Genomic DNA, 22,138 nt, shown 5'->3' on the forward strand with positions numbered 1-22,138 from the left:
AAAGAATGCTTTTTCATTTGAAAAAAATATATGCTTTATAAAAAGCCAAGTGCTATTTTAGCACAGATAAAAACATAGCCAATGATACTGCTGTGGCAGAAATGGTTGGCTAGGATGGAGGGGAAGGGACAGAGGCTTTTCAGTCTGCTTCATCACAGAATAATGGCTGTTAGATAAATACACCCCAAAAGCATGGTTAAGGAACAAGTTGCCAAGAAGTCTAGATTTTCAGTGAATTAGCAGGTCTGTGGTAACTGCCTGTGTGTGCACAGCAAGACCTGGCAAGTCACGCTGCACTCACCAAGCAGAAGATACCTTCCACTGCCTGGAGGGAAGAGCTGCTACAAGAGACCTTACCAGAGAGTAGCAGATGGTGTCAGTAGCAGTGCAGTGTAAATGCATGTGCTTCCTTACCTCATGGCAATGTATTCATGTGGCTATGCCTGAATTATAAATCGATTTTTAAAATGGTTTATAACAAATTTTCTCTAGAAAAAATCAAATAGATTTTTTTTCCAGAAGTTTTTAATGGAAAATTTTTTTTTCCATTACTGTTTTAAGCAGAATTATTTCAACAGACTTTTTTTTATTTTCGTCAGCCACCAAATATCTTAAACAAGGTGCTGTGCTTTCCCCATGATGACAGTGCCCTTATGCCCCTGGCTTTCTGGCCAGACAGCATTGCACACTGTCACACAACTTCACTGCCCCAGGATACACCGTCTCTCCTGCAGAAGGAGAACTGTACCCAAAAAAATGCACATTTTTTGACCAGACTTTGTCAAATGCTTGACATGAGTCTAACTCATGTAATTGCATAGAACAGGGATCCCAAAAGCCAGTTAGGTATTGAGGTTCAAGAAATCACCCTGAGAAAACCCTTAGGTTTAAGCACCAGAGACTTCCTGCATGCCTAAAGCCATGCTGTAGCATCTCTGGTGGTTAGATCTGTGCCTGGCTCTTACTTAAAGCCATCTACAAGTCAGGAAAAAGTCTTTTTAGTGCCAGTTTTCTGAAAGGAGGCCTATTCAAATCATCTGTTCAGAGCTGCAGAGCCCACTGCCAGTGCAATGGGTACCAACTGCAGCCAGTCACAATGTAGGTGACGCTCTTCCATGCAGGGCATCAAGCAATGCAAGAGTCATGGAGCCAGAAAAGGATCACAGCATGAAAGGAGCCACCTGGCCTCTTGGCCCTGGTTAATTATGGGGTTTGTTTAATCATTGTCCAAAAGAAAACAACCAATGAACTCTGGGAGACAAATTCCTACACGCCACTGATGCCCTTGCTGTTGTGTTACAGACCCAGGCTCTTTCATAGGTTCCTTTTCTTCTAGACCCACACTCTCCAAAGGGCAGAAGAGTTTCCTACCCAAAATGCCCTCATGTTTGGGAGATTCTTGGAGTGCAGACATTTCAGCATCACTCCTCCTACTGTCTGGGAGGGGTAGAGCCCAGCTCTTCTACCTATAGAGAGACATGTATTTTCAGCGTGTCTTTTTGGTCACCCTCAGCACCCAAGAATAGGGGACACACTCTAGGTGTCTAGAATTCCCCACTTCATTCAGGACTTTTGGGTGCCCACCTCAACCTTGCAAGTAGCTAGTAGCTCTGTGCCTTTTTACAAATGTTGCTGTGCCATACATTACAGTGTTTAAAGTCCTTTGCAGAAAGACTGCCCACACTGGAGCTAATGGAGTCAGCCATAAGAAGCTCATAGAAAGGATGCATGGGTATGAGTGTCTTCTCCTCTGCACTCTCAGATGCCTGGATCATGGACAGGAGGCCACACTGTGGGGCTGGTACCTCTACACAGTGCCACAGTGCAGCCAGCAGATGTGTCGGAGGGAGCTGGCACAGGCTCAGTGCCACAGACACTGCTGCTCCTCCACCTGTGAGACATAGAAGTTTTTCCCCATCCATCTTCTTTCTCTCAGTGAGAGCATCTTCTCAGTGCTCCATGAAGTATCTGCTGCCAGTCCCATTTGTACCAGTGCATCTCCTACCTTGTGGTTCCTTACCATCCATCTCCAGAGTCCTTTGGAGATTTTCTCAACTTCAGAATAGGGTCCTGCTGACCTTTCATCTCCTGTCTTTGACAACAGTTCTCAAATACCATTCCCTATCTTCATTTGATGATGTCTGCTTCCTTGGGAAACACTTCATGTTTTCAGTCACTGAGTTAAACATCCCCTTCAACTGCATCTCCTGTTTCATTCTTTCCCGCCCAATGACTTCACAATATGTTATTGCAGCAGTGGCCTCTCCAAATGCTGTAATGGTTAAACATGTCCGATTCTCTGAATCCGCTTTTGCCTCTTTCTTCCAGTGGCTGCAATGTGCCTATTTTACTGGACACTCTCTGCCAAAATGTCTCCTATCTCTCATTCCTGTCTTGTCGCATGAAGACAGACCACCCTGCTTCTTCATGCTCCCCTGCTCACTTCAAACCACTTCATCCTGCCGGTGGCTTTGTGATACCACTGTCTGAACCTCTTCCATCCTTCTGGTCTTGTGTGGATATAAGAGTTGCGTTTCTAAATCTTTACTATCTCCCTCCAACTCAGTTGTCAGCCTGCAGTTCATGTGCAGAAAGTTGTGATGATCAGCCAGTCCCACTTCTTGTTGGGAACGGGAACCCTCCATCCCCTGGACCTGTATGCAAACTTCCTAAATTACCTCGGAAATTCTTCAGCCTCACTAAGTCCTACCTCCATCTCCTCCAGTCAGGCCAGTCTTGAGGTTAGACATAGAGGTAAGCAGGTTTGTAAATTAGGGCATAAAAAATCTTGTTCAGACTAGGAAAACCATGCAAATCAGTCCTTTATTTCTGTTTCTGATTTCATTTTGCTAGTTGACCATTCCTAGCGTTCTTAAGCTCCAAAAAATGTTGGCAATGCACATGAGTGGGACAGGGACTTATTAACAGGGAATGAACTCTAATTCCTTAAAACTAGTATTAACATAATTACAGTCATCCATCCCCCTGCAATGATGAGCACTGCAACTCTTCCAAATGAAAGAAAGAGTAAACCAAGAGTGTCATGTAGACTCTACTTCAAATCAAGACTAGACATACAGATAACCTGTCATGTGAGGGTAGGACTATGAGTTAGGGTAGGAAGGAGTTATGAGTTAGGCAGGACCATGAGTTAAGTGTAATTTCTATACCTATTTCTTTTATCACATAGAAAAAGTATTTTGCCAATATTTTTACCATGTTTATGTTACCTTCGATCGTGAGAAAGAGCTAAACCTAACAGAGGTTAGTTATTTCAAGAGGTGCTTACATGAGTAGTATGTTACAGTGTGTGCAGTAAGAAATGGAGAGAGCTACATGTTGTGGGTGACCAAAGAGCTGCTCAATAGACTGGTGTCAGATCCTTCACTGATATAGTTTTGAAGCCTGCTGAGTTTGTTTGCCACTCTAATCACCAGTGAAAAACTAGCACTTCAAATAACTACCAGATGTGGAGTCTCAAATACTATCCTGTGGTTAATATGCCCAATAGCCATTGTACGCTCCTGGGTGCAACCGTAGGTAGATGTAAACCTTCTTTTATTACCATTGTTCCACTAAAATCCCATAGATTTTACACTGACAACCATTTAAACTACTATCTTTATGGGCATGTTCCCTAAAAACTGTTGATGGTGAAACCTTCCTTATTCTCTACCCTCTTTGCATATTCTATGCCTGCATTTATAACAGGTTTTTTTCCTTGAGTTTCCCATTTTTCCTGTAGCTGGAGTAAGCCAGGACAGTGCCCATGGCTCCAAGATGGCCCTGGGTCATCTAACCTGTTCAGAGGGACCCTCTGCCAAATCATGACTCCCATGCTAAGGCCAATGCAAGGTCTGTGCTAGAGGGATGGCCAGTAGAGAGGGACCAGTGGTGCCAACTCACATTTGTAGATGGTGCCCTGACCACACAGCATCAAACGACAAGGTGAGTTGTGTGTACTCAACAGAAAGAGATGCAATGTCCACAGAGGTTGTTTTAGGCCTTTTCTGACCCACACAGGAAACTGAAGAGGTCAATCAAACCCATGTAATCTTAGACAAAGCTCTGAACTGTGGCTATAATGGTTTCTCTCCTAAGATAAAATTCTGCTTCTGCTGAAGTCAATAACAAAACTCCTCTCAGGCTTCATTAGAGTCGGGATTTCACCTTGAATGCCCTTTGGATGTTGACCCTTCCCACAATGATCATCTCCGCTGATGCAATTGGGTCATTTGGCCACATGATGACTCAGCCATTAGTTTAGCATCTGTGATGACGGTTTCACTGTCATTTATCTGGGTGGGATCTCCTCATAGGTAAATTGCACAAACTGTGTTTAGTGCTGCAGTAACAAAAAAAAACCCGTTAATGTTGGTGGGTTGGTTGATTGGCCCAGATAAATGTAGGATTGGTGGCCTAAAGAGAAGGGATGAGCTGTTACATCAGGCAAAACTTAATAACATCTACCACCAGCAGAGCAAGATTTAAGTGTCCATCATATAAACTAGCACCAAATTAATTTAAAGAGATTATCAACCAAACTCTAATCCTGAGGGCTGAGCCACAGTAGGGAGGGAAAGACTGATGTATGTCAAGCCACAATACCTAGGTGTATTTTTCTTTTGAAAGGCCGTTGCCTATGTGGCCATCAAAGGGAGCAATGTTTGAGATCACCCTCCTACTGCAGCAATATTCATGCCCTAACCCACAAAAATCTCACTGGGATCTGCAGCACGTCCAGCAGCACTGGCAGCACCTTGCACCTTGTGTGTCCAGTCCACCATGGTTTAATGATGTCTCTCTTGCTGGTTATATCAGGTGGGAGGGGATGCTGAACACCTTCCCAGCTCACCTATACTCAGTGGCCATAATTTGGATCTGCCTGAGATTTCCAAAGTCCTATGTGCTTCAGAAAATGTCAGCTTAATTTTCAAAGGGAGAGCCAAGCATGAAATGTCTTGGTTTCATTCATAATATTCCATATTATGAGAATTAGTGGAACAGCTTGAGGCTTCAAGTAGACAAGACAAATGGCAGAGGTGAATAGCCTCATTACTGTCTTTACATAAGAAACACTGATGCACAGCAAGATACTTGCTCTGTGCAAGCAGCAGGCTGGCCCTTGAGCGCTGCAGCAACATAAGGCATAATAAAAATTAGCATCCAAGCAGAATAGTTATGTTAACATAGGGCTGCATTTGGATTAATCAGCTCTGACGAGAGGCAGCCTTTTCAGCTCACACCCAGTGCTGATGCAGCTCTGCAGCTCCTGGCTCGGGAGGCAGCTCACTCGGCACCAGCACAGCGGGAGCTGAGCAGCGTAGCTGTGCCTGGTGCCAGAACCAGCTCACCTGATTTCCAGCTCCATGCCTCAGCTACCAAAGTCTCCTCTTTACTACTAAAAAATAAAGTCTGAGGAAGGTATTATTGACTTTGGCGCTGCAACATTGAAAATCATCTCTTAAATCTCACTATCTGATCCAGGTAATGTAACACTTTCCATTACACACTTGCTAATTCAGCATTTTTATTAAGTAGTGAAGAGTAAGTGGTTTTGATTATATCTCTGTGGGCTAGGTGGAATCAAAGGGAGCATTCCTTTTTGTGCATGTGCTGCCTCTTTTAAAGATAATCGGTTTGTCTGCAACCTCTTTATCTTCACTGCCCTATCAATAAAACTGGGATAGTGCCCGATCAGATGGGTGCTGTAAGGATGCATCACAAGGTGAGAAGCGCTAGGCTCAGCGAGCATGAACATTGCTGCTTGCAACACAGCTGGCTGAAAATGCACTCCTGTCTTTACCTAGGAACTGATCCTTAAACTTTGCTTATGGAACTACATTTTTTAAAATATTCATAGGAACCAATTAATTAGCTGAAAAGTAACGCATTAGTATACTGCTTTAAATTTACGTTACAGGTTATCCTAAAGAGCTAAACAGTCAAAATAGCTATTACTGGTTCACTGTTTAGTCCACATGCTTATGCAGACACACTATTATTCCAGAATATACCACTTTATTCTGGCTCGATTCAGTAGAGTTTGGAAATCGAGTAAACTAGTTGCCCGAATCATGTTATTATTCTGCAGTAGAAGCCTTCATGTAGGGAGCTCATTACAGACAGCTCTCCAGCTTTGAATGTATTGTCTACCTTAAAATCCAAATTACATTTACTCTGTCAGTAAACCCTGTGGAATTAGCATTCTGTAATTATTACATTACAGCAATGACTGAAGACATAACCTATCATCCCTCCCTGTCGTGACATGTAAAAGGCATGGCATTTATGTCACAGACTTTAAATGTGCCACTTGATGTTCAGGGGACACATAGAGCAGATAGCCTTCAAAGTACAATTTACAGAACAGATTCCAAGTCTCTCTGTGGTATTGGGGTGGATTTACAGAAACCTGTCCTTCACTTAAAGCTGAACTATTTTTAGTGAGAGGTCTTCCAGTTTTTGGGAGTGGAGGAAATTATCCTCTGCTAAAAATAATAGGAAAGTGAGAAATTCAAGTGTTTAACCCAACCGAAGAATAACCTTTCCAGCAAAGCCTGTGCTGGGAACAAATTATTACCCTGAGTTTTACCTATAAAGGTAACACCTATTGACTTGGATGCTCTCTGTTACCTCCAGTTGTTAAGAGCATAAGGATAAGTTTGTGTTGAAAAATAAAACTCTTTCTCATCTCCTGCTTGTGGCAAAATAATTTCCTTTATGAAATCTAACTGCGAGTGATTCTGAAATTACTGGACACTGGAGAAAAGTCTGGCATTGCTTGGGATTTCCTCAAAAGTCAAAAAGGGCATTTCCATTTCTAACTCCTGGGACACAGCATCCAGCTCCCAGTGTGCTTCCAGACCTGGTATGGACACCAGGACCTTCTCACTTACTCACAGCTCCCACCCCAACCCCAAGCTTATACTCAGAGGAAGAACCCCTAAACTATCTCTAGGGTGTCCAAGATATCAATGAAATCTTAAAAATACTCCCATGCATGTTTGAAGCCCACTCTGTAGAGAGGCGCCAAGGGTCTGTGCCATCCCCATCCAATGTTCAGGTCAGCTCTCCTGGTGTGGGAGGGACACACAGCCAACCCCAGCAGTGCGGGCACCTGTTTTCCTCTGGCAGAGGCACAATTCATCACAGTGCTCACCTGCACACTCCAGTTTCAACATGGGTGATCACTGGGACTTCAGCATGACCATTCAGTGTTATATATTTAAGCACTTATCTAAATAGATTTCCTAAATGGATGTCTCCACAGTTGCATACATTGCAGGGGTATATGGACCCCTGACTTGTATCTCATTCATAGATACTATACACATCTGAATTCTACAATGTCATACCAAGGCCCCCAACTTTTATTGTCTCACAGGAAGAAAAGTTACAATCTTTTGCCAGTTAAATAGACTTCTATGTCTTATTGCAAAGAGCTATGCTTGATTATGGCAGAGTTGCAATTTGCCTTTGGACAACAAGTCCCAGAAATACATGCATCACCATGAAACACACACAGGGGATTTTGAACCTGCTACCTGACACCTTTTTGAGAAATATCAGTTCCTTAACATCACCTTCAAATACACAGTAACTATCACTTGTTTACTCAACTACGATGGAAAAGTCAACCAAAGTCTACTCTTGCCTTGAAGCTGAAATCCTGCCGATGACAACATCATTGGAAGCAAAACCAGAAAAAGGCCATCATAAGACATTTACAGCAACATCAACCACATTAGTCAATTTTCTTTGGAGCTGTCGACACTTGTCCAATTCATCAGAGACCCCAGTGACTTACTTGTCCTCTAGGAGGTTTTGTCCTGTGATCAGATTTTTCCCAGACGGTGCATAGTCCCAGTTCTCTTCCACAATCCCGAGGTAATAGGTTCTGGTCTTTGCTTCCACCACTGCAAACAGCCAGAGGAACCCAAGAGCTCGAAGGCAGCCACCATGCTGCGCGGGAGGCATTTGTAGTTGTGATTGCGAGGCTGGCAGCAGGCAGGCAGCAGCAGGATGCACCACAGAGAGCTCACCCCTCCCTCCCAGCTCTAGACAAGTTATAAATAAGGAATGGACAGGGCAAAGCTCCTCCTTTTCAGCAGGTTAGCACTGGGATAGGTAGAGAGCCCAGCTATGCAGAGTAGGGCTAGGGAGGAGGTTGCTGTCATGGCAGGACCTTTGCCAATCCTTCAGTGAGTACATAAATTGCTCACTTACCTGTCCAGGCCAGAGCCAGTTGGTGTTTTTTGGAAGTTTGGATGCTTTTTTTGTCCTGCTTTTTCCAGACTGGGTAGTATGGCATATTGGGGCAGGAGGGGTTTTGGAGTGTTTTTGCCATCCTTGTCAAAACCCTTTTTTTATGTTTATTTTAATTCCTTTATCATGTCTGAGATTTCTAAAGCTAGCATCTTGCTGCCTTCATTGTTTTTTGGTTTTTTTCAATGACATGACACTAGGTTATAATCCAGTATTATCAGAGAGAAAGAATTTGCCACTAACTCTCCAATTTTTAGGATTTTCTGACCCATTTATTAAGATCGCAAGTGATCTGAATATATTCAGTTTTAGAGTGCCAAAAATGAGGCCCCTTTTTACAAACATTTCTGGAAATTAGAGTCCTTGTAGTCTTTCCATTTGAACACCTAAGAATTGAGGCACACAACAATCACCCTTTTATTAACCTTGTAATTAACATGCCCACGTAGCTCTCTAGAAAATCAGTCCCTCCCTTTATAGCTTAACTTCCTCTAAGATGACATCTCTATTACCACCTTGGCAAAGCAAAGTGTAAACCTATAGGAGTATGAATTGATAGGATATTGTAAACCATTTAGGTAACATCCTGTAGGTGGCAAGGCACTCTGCAAAATCGTACTGCTCTCTTACTCATTTTTAACCGACCACAGACATTAAAAAGTTGCAGTTCTGGAATACGGCATTACACTTGAGACTCATTGCCAGGTTTAACAGTTGTGAAATTCCCCTTTCAGCTCCAGAACTATCTGCCCTCTTCCCATTGAAGCTAATGGTTACTCATGGTTAGGGGTGTAAGAGGCTTCTCAAATGAATTTGCTAGCCACAGGTTTAACTTTATCAGTTAAAATCTAGCCCAGTTATGTGCATATTTTTATGTGGCAGTCACATGACATTCAAAGAATCATAGAACCATAGAATGGTTTGGGTTGGAAGGGACCTCAGAGACCATCTAGTTCCAACCCCCCCGCCATGGGCAGGGACACCCTCCACTAGACCACGTTGCCCAAAGCCCCATCCAACCTGGCCTTGAACACTTCCAGGGATGGGACATCCACAGCTTCTCTGGGCAACCTGTTCCAGTGCCTCACCACCCTCACAGCAAAGAATTTCTTTCTAACATCTAGTCTAAATCTACCCCCTTTTAGCTTAAACCAATTATCCCTTGTCCTATCCTTGTTCACCCTCTGGCATGTGACAGTGACAGCTACACGTACGGTCAGCTGTACTGAACACCTCTCTCCATCGCTGGTGTGCAGGTGGCTGTGAAGTCACACACAGAATTCAAAAAGCAGGTGAGGTTCACAGCAGCCCAGCCTCCAGCCACCTGGGCCATGGCGAGCCTCACCTAAATTCCGACACACAGCACACAGACACACGGAATATATTCCTAAAGAAGCTTTCAGTTTCTTTGGGCTCTGCATTGCATCTCTTTAGCTGTGAGGAATGAAAGCCCTGTATAAGTGGGTGAGGGTACAATCAGACAACTGCAAATGGTCAGCTTAACATAGATGTAAAAGCAAGAGTCCCTTTGCTGTAAGCTGCTCTCTGACACATGCTGATGTTCATTGTCTCAAGCCAGTTAACTGATGAACAAGGGGAAGGAGAAGTGATAGGACAATACAGATGTTGTACAAGCAGAGATCCCACTCCTCCAAAGCAGCACCCACAGGCTTCCTCATGACCTTGAAGACCTTGCTTGTCTCTTCATTCGTCTGCTGCAAACCACACACTGCCCAACCTCATGGCATCTCTCATCAATCTATCTTCCAAAATACTGACCTCTCTTCCAAAAATACTGATAGTCAAAAATCATCTTCTTTTTCCACTGCTTTGTTGTGTCACTCAGTTGTTCAAATGATGCCAATTAATAGTACTGTGATTCTAAAAGGCATAATTAGAAAGCAAAAGAAAAGACAATGACTGCAGGACAGGCAGAGGCTTTGCCAGTTGGTGGCACATCTATCAAACGTGCAACTGTGGTGGGAACGATGGGCCAGGTAATGGGCTATGAAGCTGTGAAAAGGCCAAGATGGCCTTTTAACAGGTTAGCAGATGCCCACTGTGATCTTTGGCAGGGCCTGGGACCCTGCATCCTCCTGCAGTGAATACTTCCCTTGCCCAGAGCAGCTGACCTGAGCCAAGGCAAACTACGAGCTTCATCTCCTGTCCCTCAAGCACCTGAGTTTACAGAACCAGGTGCCTGTTATGCAAATATTCATTGTTATAACAAATGCACATTTGTCTTTGAATAGGAAGTATGTTTATTTAGAGGGTAATAGGCATTTTGAATGAGATTGTGTAGAGGTCAATTGCTTAAATTACCCATTTGCATAGCATTAGATGTATTTAAAGATACAGTTTTGCTATTACTTTCTGTCTGTTTGCTTTTTTGTAACTAAAGAATTCTGTTATATGTTTAACATAAGTCTATATATATGTGGACTCATATAACTCAAGTGCATTGAGCTACTGGGGCATAGGAAGGGGGAGTGCCCAAAGCTGAGCTGGCACCTGACTGCACTATAGTCATTTAAATAATAATAGTGCTATGTCCTAGTTTTTCTACTGCTTCTCATGTGCCCAGGATTGGGTCCTGGTTGCTTTTTTGTTAGAATAACTATTCAAAATTCAAATAGAAGTTAATTTCTTTGTCTATTACTGTAAAAATTATTTGTGTAACAGGAATAATGTGTGGGGATTAGCACCCTATATCAGCAATGTGTTGAAAGTCTGGTAAACGCCTTAGCTTGGCTTCAGCATTTACTAGATCCGGCAACTTGTATACCCTTTGCATCCACACATTAACACTTAATTACCTTGTCACATCATTAAACCCAGGCACATTTACATTCTGGAGAGGTGCTGTGGGCATGACTCAGAAAAAGATGAAAGAACAGCTGTTTTGCCCTTGCATCAGGAAAATTTTTGGGAAGCTCCCCTCTGGCAGTGAGGTAATGGGATTAAGTTTGTCCCTTTGTTCAGGATCCTTTCAGAAAAAGGGTTGGATACTGGTTCCTCAAAGACTTTCTGTCCCTATGAAGGCTAAAATTAGTGCATGGCTGGGTTTCGAAATTTTGTAATGAGGAGCAGTGTTCATAGGTCTGAAGGGCAAACATCTCGAGTACCAGTTTGTGAATGAGCCCTGAAACATCACAAACGGAGATTTCTTTTTAAGTACATCAGGAATGATTGCAATAATTAGCTTAAATTAATCCACTAAAGCCTGGACTTGTGCCAACTAATGTTAGTGAATTAACTAGAATAGCTAAGTTAACCTGGTGATGGCAATAAGGTCAATGAAGAGAGATGTTGGACGTGCTGATCTTCCGCATTGACTATACCTCAGTTCCTTGAAATTAGGCAACATGAGTTCAGAGATGAGCACTTTATTCAGACTGCCTACTACTGAAACCCAGCGTGCATTCTCCATTGAGCAGATGATGAGCTGATATTCAAGCAGAGTGACTACCCTCTTCCCTCTGCTTCTTGATAGCAGTAGAGTTCCCATGCATACACACTTGTTCCCAGTCCCTCTACTATGTTGATTTGTGCCTGCATTGCAATCCAAGTTTGGGAATTAGTCTCCCTGTTTCCAGCATAAGACTACCCTCAGCTGGTATTGCCACCAAACCTGGAGCTGTGCCTGTAGTGACCATCCCAAGGCGACAAAGAGTGCCTGTGGTAAAGCTGGGAACTGAGTTGCACCCTCCCAGGTTTCATGCCACTCTTTTAACCAAGCCATCCTTCCCCTTTCTCGGTTTTCCCACACTTTTCAGCCACGAACACATATTAAATACAAAAGTCTCATAGTACATCTGTGAAAAACAATTTCACTTGCACTTTGTCATCATTTTCTGAGTTGCAGCAGTAGTGAGCAGAAGGTAAACCTCATGTTATAGTCTTGGATGTATCTGAATTAGTGGAATCTTTTGAGTTCCCGCTGGTAGGTTGGAAATCTCCAAAACTGCCTGCCCTGAAGGCTTCCGCCACTTCTATTTACAATTCTAGATAGGACCTTGGTGAGAAATGATTCCTTGTCATATACAGCGCTTCCCAGGAGCACCCCAAATCTGAGCACTGAAACCATTGGAGGCAGAAGGACAAAGAGGCTGCTGGAACTCCAAGAATAGTTACAAGGATCTGTGATCAGTGAGGATATTAGAAAGGCAGCTGTAGCCCATATTACAGGTGGCCCAGTGTGGACCTGACTCATGTCTGCCCAGAAGTCATTGTGGCAGGACGGAGACTGATCCCAGCCCTCCAGAATCCCACGTCAGAGTCTGCACGGCTCCCCAGCATTGCCCTCCAGCCATTTGGGCTCAGTTCATGCACCCAGCTCAGGGTCACACTTGGCATTTACAACAATGGTTGTCTGGAGATCATTAGGGCAGAATAATTTTCTCTGTATGTCTCTGTGCAGATGCTCTCTTTGCAGAACAGCTACTTTGGTACATTACCAGCTGTGGACAAATCTTGAGTTAATGTGTGAAATGGGGAAGAGGGCTCCTGTTATATCAGAAGCAGTCCACAGATCCTTTCTTTTCCATTGTGGGTTTGAACCAAATCCTGTGTCTGCCACACCAACGACAAGGACAATACCATAGCTGAATTTAGACTTTAGAGAAATTAACTATACATTGAGAAAAAAGACACTTAAATTCAAAGATTGTAAAGGAATGCAACAATTCAAAGGAAGGAGCTTAACAGGGTACTGAAAGGAGCTGTAAGTTTGAAGAGATTACAATAAACTGCCAAATAGACTGGGCAAGTGTAATGTGTTCAGCCTCAAAAACCATTACAGTAAGGCTAAAAAAGAGGAAATTTTAATCCTAATTAAGAGAAGCTTCTTGCGTGTGGTAACTCATGTAATATCTGCACTGTTAAAACAAGGTTAGTACCTCCACAGAACTTCAAGGTACATTATTTATGGGTTTCTATAGTGCTGCCCATTGTAGCACCTAACAAACATGAAAGAGCTTAACTTTACGTCATCACTGTGGGGCACAGCATGTTTATTAACCCTATTATACAAATGAGGAAAGAGGAAGGCTAGGTAACTTCCAGGCACTCATGCAGGAAGGCAGCCTGGTCTCCTGGTTTCCCGTTCAGCAGTGGAAGCAAGGCAACAGTCCTCCTGCTCCACTATCTTCCCTCTGTGCACAAGAGTGGTGGAGACTGGAGTCTCATCGGTCTTTCACTTTTTGTGGGAGTGATGCTGTGACCTGGTTGCATGGCGAAACCCTTTCATACCCACCTTTGCTGCCTGCTAGCAGGAGGGCCAGTGCCAAGGTCTACCTCAGCTCTCCCCTGAGCAGCTCTGCTGCCTACCCAGCCTCCTCCAGCTGCCCCATGGGCATCATGGGATCCTCTTCCATCACGTCTCGTGGCACTGACCTACTTACTCTAGAGGAAATGTGGCCCTTTTGTTTTCCTCCTATGAGATCATTGCCCCATTTTCTCAATGGGTAAATAATAGGGGAGTTGTGGTAAGAAACCCCAGCACTGGAAAACTAACCAGGACTATTTAAAGCAGGTAGCAGAAAGGAAGGTATCGAGCACTGGGGGAAGTGATGTCATTGCATCTGCACAAGTGGCTTCCAAACTGTTGCAAACTTGCCTCTGCCAGGCAAGCCACCCCCAAGAGTGTTATAAACCTGCAAATTCCCAGCAGGCTTGTGTCACTTTGCTTGCGCTCTGCTGGTTAAATGGGAGGGTGTTGTGTGCAGTGGAGGAGCTAACAGAAGGTACCTGCTGTCCAGACAACTTCTTCTGTTCAGTTTCTCTGCCTGAAAAGGAGAAAGTGGGGAAAATGTCATGACCTGGTAGAAGTCTGGATGATTGCTCACAGTGAAATGATATGATTTATGGGATCTGCAGATGACTGCCCACACTTTTAGTGTCTTTCATCCGTGTCTATGAAGCTTTGCAATAAAGACCAGCCCTACCACTCTTCAGTGACTCTGTTGCTTCCTATTTGAAGAAGCCTATGTTACACCCAGAGTGCCGTTCCTGGAATGGAAACCTTTCAGGTCTGGTATTAAAAAGGAAAATAATTTCTACAGAATTAGAAATTCCACAGTCTATGGAAAAAAACCTTTCCAACCAACCCAGCTATCACCTTTAAGAGCTTGCTGTGGTCTTCCAAAACATCATTTGCCTTTGTTCTATCATTCCAAGTTAGTACTGAATCTTATGTAGTCCTTACTGAGGATTTCTTCTCCTCTGTCCAGATCTTGCCCAGTTTCTCCTTTCCCCTGCTGGGTACAATCCGGGGAGGTGCAGAGCACCCTTGGTTTAACAGAGACTTTCAGGAGACAAGATAACTGTGGTTTAAGACCCCAGAGTTGGGTTAGGGCTCTTGGCATCTTTCTTTGTAAGGGCTTGTGAACACCGTGGCAGGGATGCAGCCTGGCAAGCTGCATCACCACGCATACAAGACTGAGCAAATTTGCCAACTCAGAGGCAGATCCCTCTCCAAAAGGGTTATGAAGTGAAAGGCAGCATGACGCAAATATGGCTGCACCACCCCTGGGGCTGAGCTGGAGCGTTTCTGTGCCGGAGTCCACTAACTCAGACAGAGTCACGCTGGCTTTGCCTGCTCATAGTGACGCCAACATGGTGTCAGCAGAGATTCCTCCTTTCCCAGGCCAGGTTGGTAGTTCGAATGGGAAACTTCATGAACCGCGGTGCCTGATAGGCTGTATGTTTTGGAAGTAAAAAGTGGACATCAAAACCCACCTTTGGACACCTGAGAAAACAGCCTGAGCCTCAGAAGTGCTGAGCAACCTTCCCCAATGGAGGAAATATGGTTTCAGCTGACTAACTGTAAGCACTCAGTTAGCCTTCGCTTCTCCTCGTGAGTGCTCATCTGCAAAGTGGGGATCATTATATCTGACTCCCTTTCCAGGTATTTGGAAGCTAATTTAATTAATGCTTGTCAAGCACTTTAAGGTCTTCAGATGAAAGGAGCCGCAGATAGGCAAAGCATTGCTATTACTATTAATTATTTCTATTGTGCAAGTAGACATGAAAGCAGCAAGGGTGATGATTACTCACTTCCTTTACAAGTGGCAAGACACAGTGCAAATACACAGACAGGGACCCTCCCTGCCCTGCAGTGCTCCTAATCTCACCACCCAGATAAACCAAAGAGCCAGGAAAGGAGCACAAACCCAGAGAAAAGAAGTGCATGTAGTGACTTACCGCACACAGGGTTTTTTGCAACAACTGCTTTTTAAAAGTGCCCTGTTAGCCAAAAAGCACAACATCGCTATTCTGGGGTATTTAGAAATCACAAGTCAGGCCACCAAAAGGAAAAGTTTTTTAGAAAAGATAGTAAATGCTAACTCTCCTTATTTGGCCTCTGATTTTTGAGCAGTTTTGAAGTTTTTCTCTGCAACCATGAGGACTGAAAACATTACACTCACTGAAAAGAAGTCAAAATTCTCAAAGAACAAGTTGAAGTATTTGGATATGTAAGACAAATTCCTGGCGGTAACAGGTTGCTGTCAATCAGCTGCTCAGCAGGAAGGAGATGAGTGTGGGCTTGGTGGCAGCTCATCCTTCTTCCCTCCCAGGCACCCGGTGAGTCTCTCACAATTAGTTTTCATTCTCCCCAGGATGCCAGGGGCTGGGTGCACATCGCAGAGGAGTTTACATGCAGTGATGAGACACTCCGCAGTAATTTTTTCCTTTATCTAACACCTGACTAGACAGACAGATGGATAGAGGAACAAAAAAAACAGGTGGCTCCCAGCCAGATGCTGAAACCTCTCACGCATGGCTGCAAAAGGGCTGGAGCTGGCTCAGCAGAAGGGGTGGGAAGCATGACCAAGGCCAGCGGTGTAGCAGAATGGGGATGCTCTGGGGTGAGATGCACTAATGTGAGCCATCCTACCTATTCTTCAGAGCGTGAAGTGTTGTGGAGGCAGACCCTGGGCAGGGAGTACCAGGCTAGCCCAGAAATCAGGCATCTCCATCCCTCCCCTCCTTCAGGGACAGTTCCAGCCCATCAGTGGAAGGAGGTTGTAGCTGGATCTGCAATGTCGTGGGTGAAACCAGCAACCACTGAACCCTCCTCTGACTGCTATGTGAATCCAAATGGTTTTCTTGTTTGCTTTTTCCCAGGTAAAAGCTTTCAGTTCATTTAATATCAGCTGGTGAACAGGCTTGGGAAAAAACCCCTGCATGGTTTTGGTGAGCTTATCGTGGGATAAGGCTGCGTGATGCAAGCTACCACCAGACATGTGCTGTTATTAAACTATAAAGAATCCCAGCCTCTTTCAAAAAGCAATTCTTGCAAGGAAGAGGCAACAGTGTTTCTTGCACATCATAGGGAAGTGTATCCTTATAATAGCCATATACAAGGATCTTAAGGATATCAAAAATAGGTTTAAAATACTGAACCAGCTGTCCTCCATGCAATGCTTCAGCTTTCCAGGTCTACATTTCATGCTTGGGCTCCCACCAAGCTCCCTCTAATGGCCACAGACATGGTGTTTCAATGCCTCCCTGTGCCACCTGTGGGGCAAGACTCAGGCACGAAGCCCCGGCATTGCACAGGGTGAGATGTGCCTACCAGAGGAGGCCCTCCAGGTTTTTATTTTTCTAATGTGTGTGGGTTCATCTCTCACCTGGCTCTTTTATGATCCTGTCTCCACCCAGTATCTTCCCTCTTAACACTTCCCTGGGTTCTTGCCTTTCTCCCTGGCCCCTGGAGACCTGCCGTCATCACAGAATTAATTCATGTTCTGCCCTTAGCCTAATTTAGGCCCACACCCTAATATAAAGAATGGATTACACCACTGAGGAATGACAGAAGCATATGCTGGACAATTTGTTCATCTTTTTAAGTCTAGCTTTTTGATGTCTTCCTCATGCCGGCTGTGGAGGAGCTGCTGTGCTACAGGGATCAGGAACTAAACCCCATGGAAGCACAGTGCCACTGCTGCTAATGTGACCATGGTGCTCAGTGCAAAGCGCAGGGCAGCTGCCCCTGAGCCACACCAGCGCTGTGCTGGTATCCCTCTCTGATATATCACAGCCCTTCACACAGCCACACAGTCACACAGCAGCTGAGGTTGGAAGGGACCTCTGGAGGTCATCTGGTCCAATCCTCCTGCTCAAGCAAGGCCACCTGGGCAAGGCTGCCCATGACCATGCCCAGATGGCTTTTGAATATTTCCAGGGGTGGAGAAGATATATCTCCAAGGATGAAAAGATATGTGGGTAAGCAGAGACAGACAGGTCACACATTTTGAGAAAGAATCTTTAATTATGTCTCCTTTTGGTACCTAATTTTAGGTAACAAATGAAAATTCTTAGAATGCACCTTCCTCAACATCCCCTCACCCTCAAAAAAGCTTTGAAACTGCTTTCCAGTGGACATAGGGGCAGAAAAGTATAAATAGTTTGGAGATAGATTGCTTCATTTCTGGGAAAAATTTGTGATGCTGTTGTCTGTGCAAGCAGAGAATCACTTTCATAAATGCAGGCAGTGTTAATAAATGTTCAAAGACACTTCCCACTTTGGGAAATATTGCCCTAATTGCCTCGGGCCCTTCTGCTACATATGTAGAGATTTAAAATACTATTCTGTCCCACAGTGGACCCAAACTAACGACTTCAGGGTCAGCAAGAGGAGGGATTGTCCTTCCCTCAACCAGCCAGCGCCAGCTGGAAAAAACAGATGGACCTCAGGATCTGAAGACCAGCTGTATTTCCAAAGGCTTATTCAATTTTTCCACGTATATCAGCTTCTCCAATACAGGCAAAGTAAGTAGTAAGTACTTTTACTAGCAAGCAGTAATTCTGGCTACAAACCTGGCCTCACGTAGATGTTTGAAACCTCGCAACTATGCCAATGCAACTAGTATTGATTTTCTTTTTTTCCTTTTTTTTTTTTTTTGGCACAAACCCAGATGGGTTAATGACAGGATGGTTCCCATTGAAATAACAAAACACTTGATGATTGCTTCTAACCTTTCGGCTGTTGCCCTCCTCTTTTATTCTGGCTGGAGCTGCTGCTCCAGGTGCCTCAGCCTGGCATGGGAGTTTTAAATCTCACTCAAGTTACCCAGCTGAGCCACGAGTCTTTCAATCTGACCAGAAACACCATCCTGGACTGCAGAAACCTTCCCTCTTGACAATGTTAAACAGCTCTAAAAAAATGCAGTGAATGTTTTTTAACAAAACCCACATTTCTTCAGTATATTCCCAATATTTACTCTTCATTACCGAACGCTTCCTGGGCAGTTCAGGGCAAGTTGGGAAGGGAGGAGAAAGATCACAAGAAGAAGCAACATTTCTCCCTTTTGGTCAAGAAAATAGGGGCATTTTCCAGTAGGTACTGCTTTTAGCTCCTAATTGACCTGCACCCTGAGCACATACTTGGACAAACCCCAGTGACAAAACACAGGGATGAGAAATGCCTTTCAGCCAAAACCAGACATAAGTGTTGCACGAAACTAGCAAAATGAAAGCACAAACCTCTAATTATTTTAATATTGGATAGTGACAGTGTCATTCTGCGTTAGGAGCACAAACAACCCTTGGCCACAGGTCATGGTTCATTGCCATTTTAGAAAACAGTGGGGCTGGCACAGTGCTGTCCCTGGACAAAACACTCATGTAATTAAATAAAATGAGCTTTGCGATAAATCAGATGAACATGCATACACACAAGCAAGCAGTGGGCAATACCTTGCTGGATGGGCAGAGCTTTCTAGGTGTTGTTTCAGCACCATAACCTCTCATTGCAGAAGGTGCTTCTGTAGAGTGTTGGCTGTGCAAGCGTGGGAGGCCCCAGGCTCACAGTGTCACTGATAATCACAGGGTTTGTTCCTAAAGGACTGTCTCTTTCTGGTGGCATTATTGTCCCCAGAGTCAATGATGTGTACAGCATCATCAGAGGGGGGAAACTTCTCAGCAAAGACTGGATGTCACCTCAGGGAGGAGAAAGAGCCTGTGTACGAGAGGGAGTTGTACATATAAAGGAGATACAAGGGAAAAGGAAGAAGGAAAACATACCAAAAATAGAAAAATAGGTAAAATAGAAGGAAAGATCAACTGCTGTGATGTTTAAGCTGTTGTCCTCGTGAATTGCACATCCAGAACAAGCTGTGTGTTAGGAACACGTGTGTGTGACAGTACCGTGCAGTGAATATACTCCCAAAGAGTGCAGAAAGCCTATTTCAAACTTGGTCGAGAAGAACTTCCATTCCACCTCTTCAGACTCATACGTATTCTTGATATAAGCACTGTAACCTGCACCACTTAATTATTCGATGTTATTTATTGTGGCTACCTTTGATCTGATTCAAGACTTGAGCTTTTTTGCATTGAGCTGCCCCTCATCTTGCTCGGTGCTCTTGCCATGCCATCAGCTCTTTGTTAGCTGGGTTTATGTGGGCCTGGGATACTCTGGACAAAGGAAAATCAGAATAACGCTGGTGCTGCCGTTTCCACCTTGCTTTTTCTACCTCTACAGGGCATCCACATGCTCCTAGATACAGGCAGGCATGTTAACTTCGGTACCTGCTGTAAGAGCAGGGAGAGCCAGCTGGGGTCTGGGGCAGGTTGTCTGCAATGCCCAAGCTCATGAACCTTCTGAGAGCCAGCTCATCTTGGAAAAAGCCTCTTGACAGCGGTTTGCTTCCTGATTCTTCCTTGAGAAAATCAACCTCCCTTTCTCTCAGTTGAAGAAAACATTAACAGCAAAGTGTTATAGGAAAGAGCAGCAAGAGATAATTTGTGTCATGGTGCCAAAGTGGAATAAATTAAACTGATTGGAGCATCACTGTGTATCTGGAATAAAGCTTTGATTTCAGAGGAACCACTTAAGATTTGTATTAGAATAAATGACAGCAGAGCTGCCTGGCTCCTTTTTACACTGGGTATCAACAGCAAAAAGGGCATTTTCTCATGAGTGCACTGCAGCCGCACTCCAAATGGGATAGATCTATTAATAGAGTAAGTGGGCAGTCAGATATGCCCTTCAAAAACCTGCACAGGGCTGTAATTCTTCAGTTTCTAGCTCACACATTGCACCACCCAGGGAAATTGTAGGGCTGGAATGGTTTTCATTTCTAGCATGATGAACAGGATTTATACATATTTACATTTCCTCTCTCAATACCCATGCTACTACATGTAACTGGAAAATTAATAAAGAGTTTATGGCTAAAAGGATAGAAATAAAAGCAGGCCCAGAGCTGATGTACAGTAAGTCGATATAATCAGGAGGCATTGATCAGTGGAACACAAAATGCTTTCATTGCCTTCAAAGTCAATATTGCAGAGGGAAAAATAGATGTACACAATTGTATACACTCAGCTCAGCCACTAAACACTTCACAGACAAACCTCAGTTTTTCTAAGTGTTTTAGAGCTTGGGGTTTTTTTCATTTCTTTTGGATGAGTCTATTGTTTCTGAAAAACAGGTAGGAGTCAGGCTCTCTGGTATTAACACAAGCTTTTATCATCCTCTTCTTTTTGGCATGCCTTCTGAACCTCACAATGAGCTGTGTTTAGTTTGGATCTCATCAAAGTCTGAATATAGATCCTACTCAATAATGAGCAAATCTGAATATATTCTTGAAGAAGAAAGAGAATTGTGTTTAATATAGCTTACCAGTATTTTTATTTTTCTGCCATAGCTAGAAGCATTAGTCTTTGGTTAAGCCCCTGAGCACAAGGTATTGTACAAACATAGATGAAAACACTGAACCTGTGCCAAACAGTTTAAAAGCTGTGTAGTAGAACAAAAGAGAACAGATTGCTGTAGGCAAATGGAAAAGCACAAAACTAATACAATATCGGTTCTGCTCATGGTGCACTTGCTTGAAAAATTAAGCATTCAGTGGAGAATGGCACTGAGACATATTTGAAATTGAGAGACACAATCAAGTCTAGGTATCAATTCTAGACACTAAATAGTAAGTGATGAAGTGATAAATGATAAGATGAAGCATGGTATGAAGGGATAGGCTTTGGAAGGTGAAGAGAAGAAACTTAAAAAGGTTGGTAAAGGAATGTATAGTGCTGGGGACACAGTACAGATGAGAAACTACAGAGGTGAGCCTTGCACATCACCCTGGAGGGCTATGAGCTGGGCAAAATCAGAGAAGACTGGAATCAAAATCAAGGATGCTGAGCCCAAATGATCACTCTATGGGCTTTTTTAAGATTTTCACTAGCTGTGAATCAGTGATGAAGACAACCTTTCCTGCATCCTCTCATGCTGGTGGTGTTAAATATGCAACCTGGGGACTGAAGTCCTAGGCTTTGCCCCTATGCTTTTGCAGCCACCCTGCCATGCTGGTAGTCCTCATGGATGGGATTCATCTGACCACAGATGCTGATGTTTAGGTCTGAACAAGTGTTGAGATTTGTTCACCATTAATGACTTATTGTAACACTACAGTAGCTCCTTAAATAGATCTGGTGATTTTTTCTTTAGAAGTGTCTGTTTCTCTCACTAGCAATAAAGGCAGACTAAGGTGACATCTACCTCATGGACATCTAAAGTCATGTGAGATGAATTCCACCCTACCAACTAGTCTTTCTTTGTGAGAAATTTTCTTCAAAGATGACAATGAAAGATGAGAGACAGTAAGGTGGAGAGTGGAATATTTTGCATCTTTGCTTTCACTCACATGCCCATTTCATTGATATTTTTTGTGATCAAGTCACCCTTCCTTCTGGATGTTGAGAACAAGGCAACGGCAGATGCCTGCCAGAGGTGACATGTTTTCAGTCAAAGAGAGAGCTGAGCATATTCCCAGCATGACTGGGGCCGAACCTAACCTACCGAGTAACATATATAGGTATGGCTACATCTCTCTTTCCTCAATATGAGTCTTCTCCCAGT

General features: G+C 43.8%; 1 protein-coding gene across 1 annotated transcript in view; it reads right to left on the bottom strand.

The window, feature by feature from the left end:
• Nucleotides 1-7,980, bottom strand: part of HEPHL1 (hephaestin like 1) — a 35,501-nt gene extending 27,521 nt beyond the window's left edge. The window contains exon 1 of the mRNA XM_010304201.2: nt 7,811-7,980. Within this exon, the coding sequence (XP_010302503.2) occupies nt 7,811-7,980 (170 nt within the window). The remainder of the gene's footprint in view (nt 1-7,810) is intronic.
• Nucleotides 7,981-22,138: the final 14,158 nt, after the last annotated feature.

This window comes from Balearica regulorum, chromosome 1 (assembly GCF_011004875.1).
Source record: "Balearica regulorum gibbericeps isolate bBalReg1 chromosome 1, bBalReg1.pri, whole genome shotgun sequence".
Classification (NCBI taxonomy): domain Eukaryota; kingdom Metazoa; phylum Chordata; class Aves; order Gruiformes; family Gruidae; genus Balearica; species Balearica regulorum.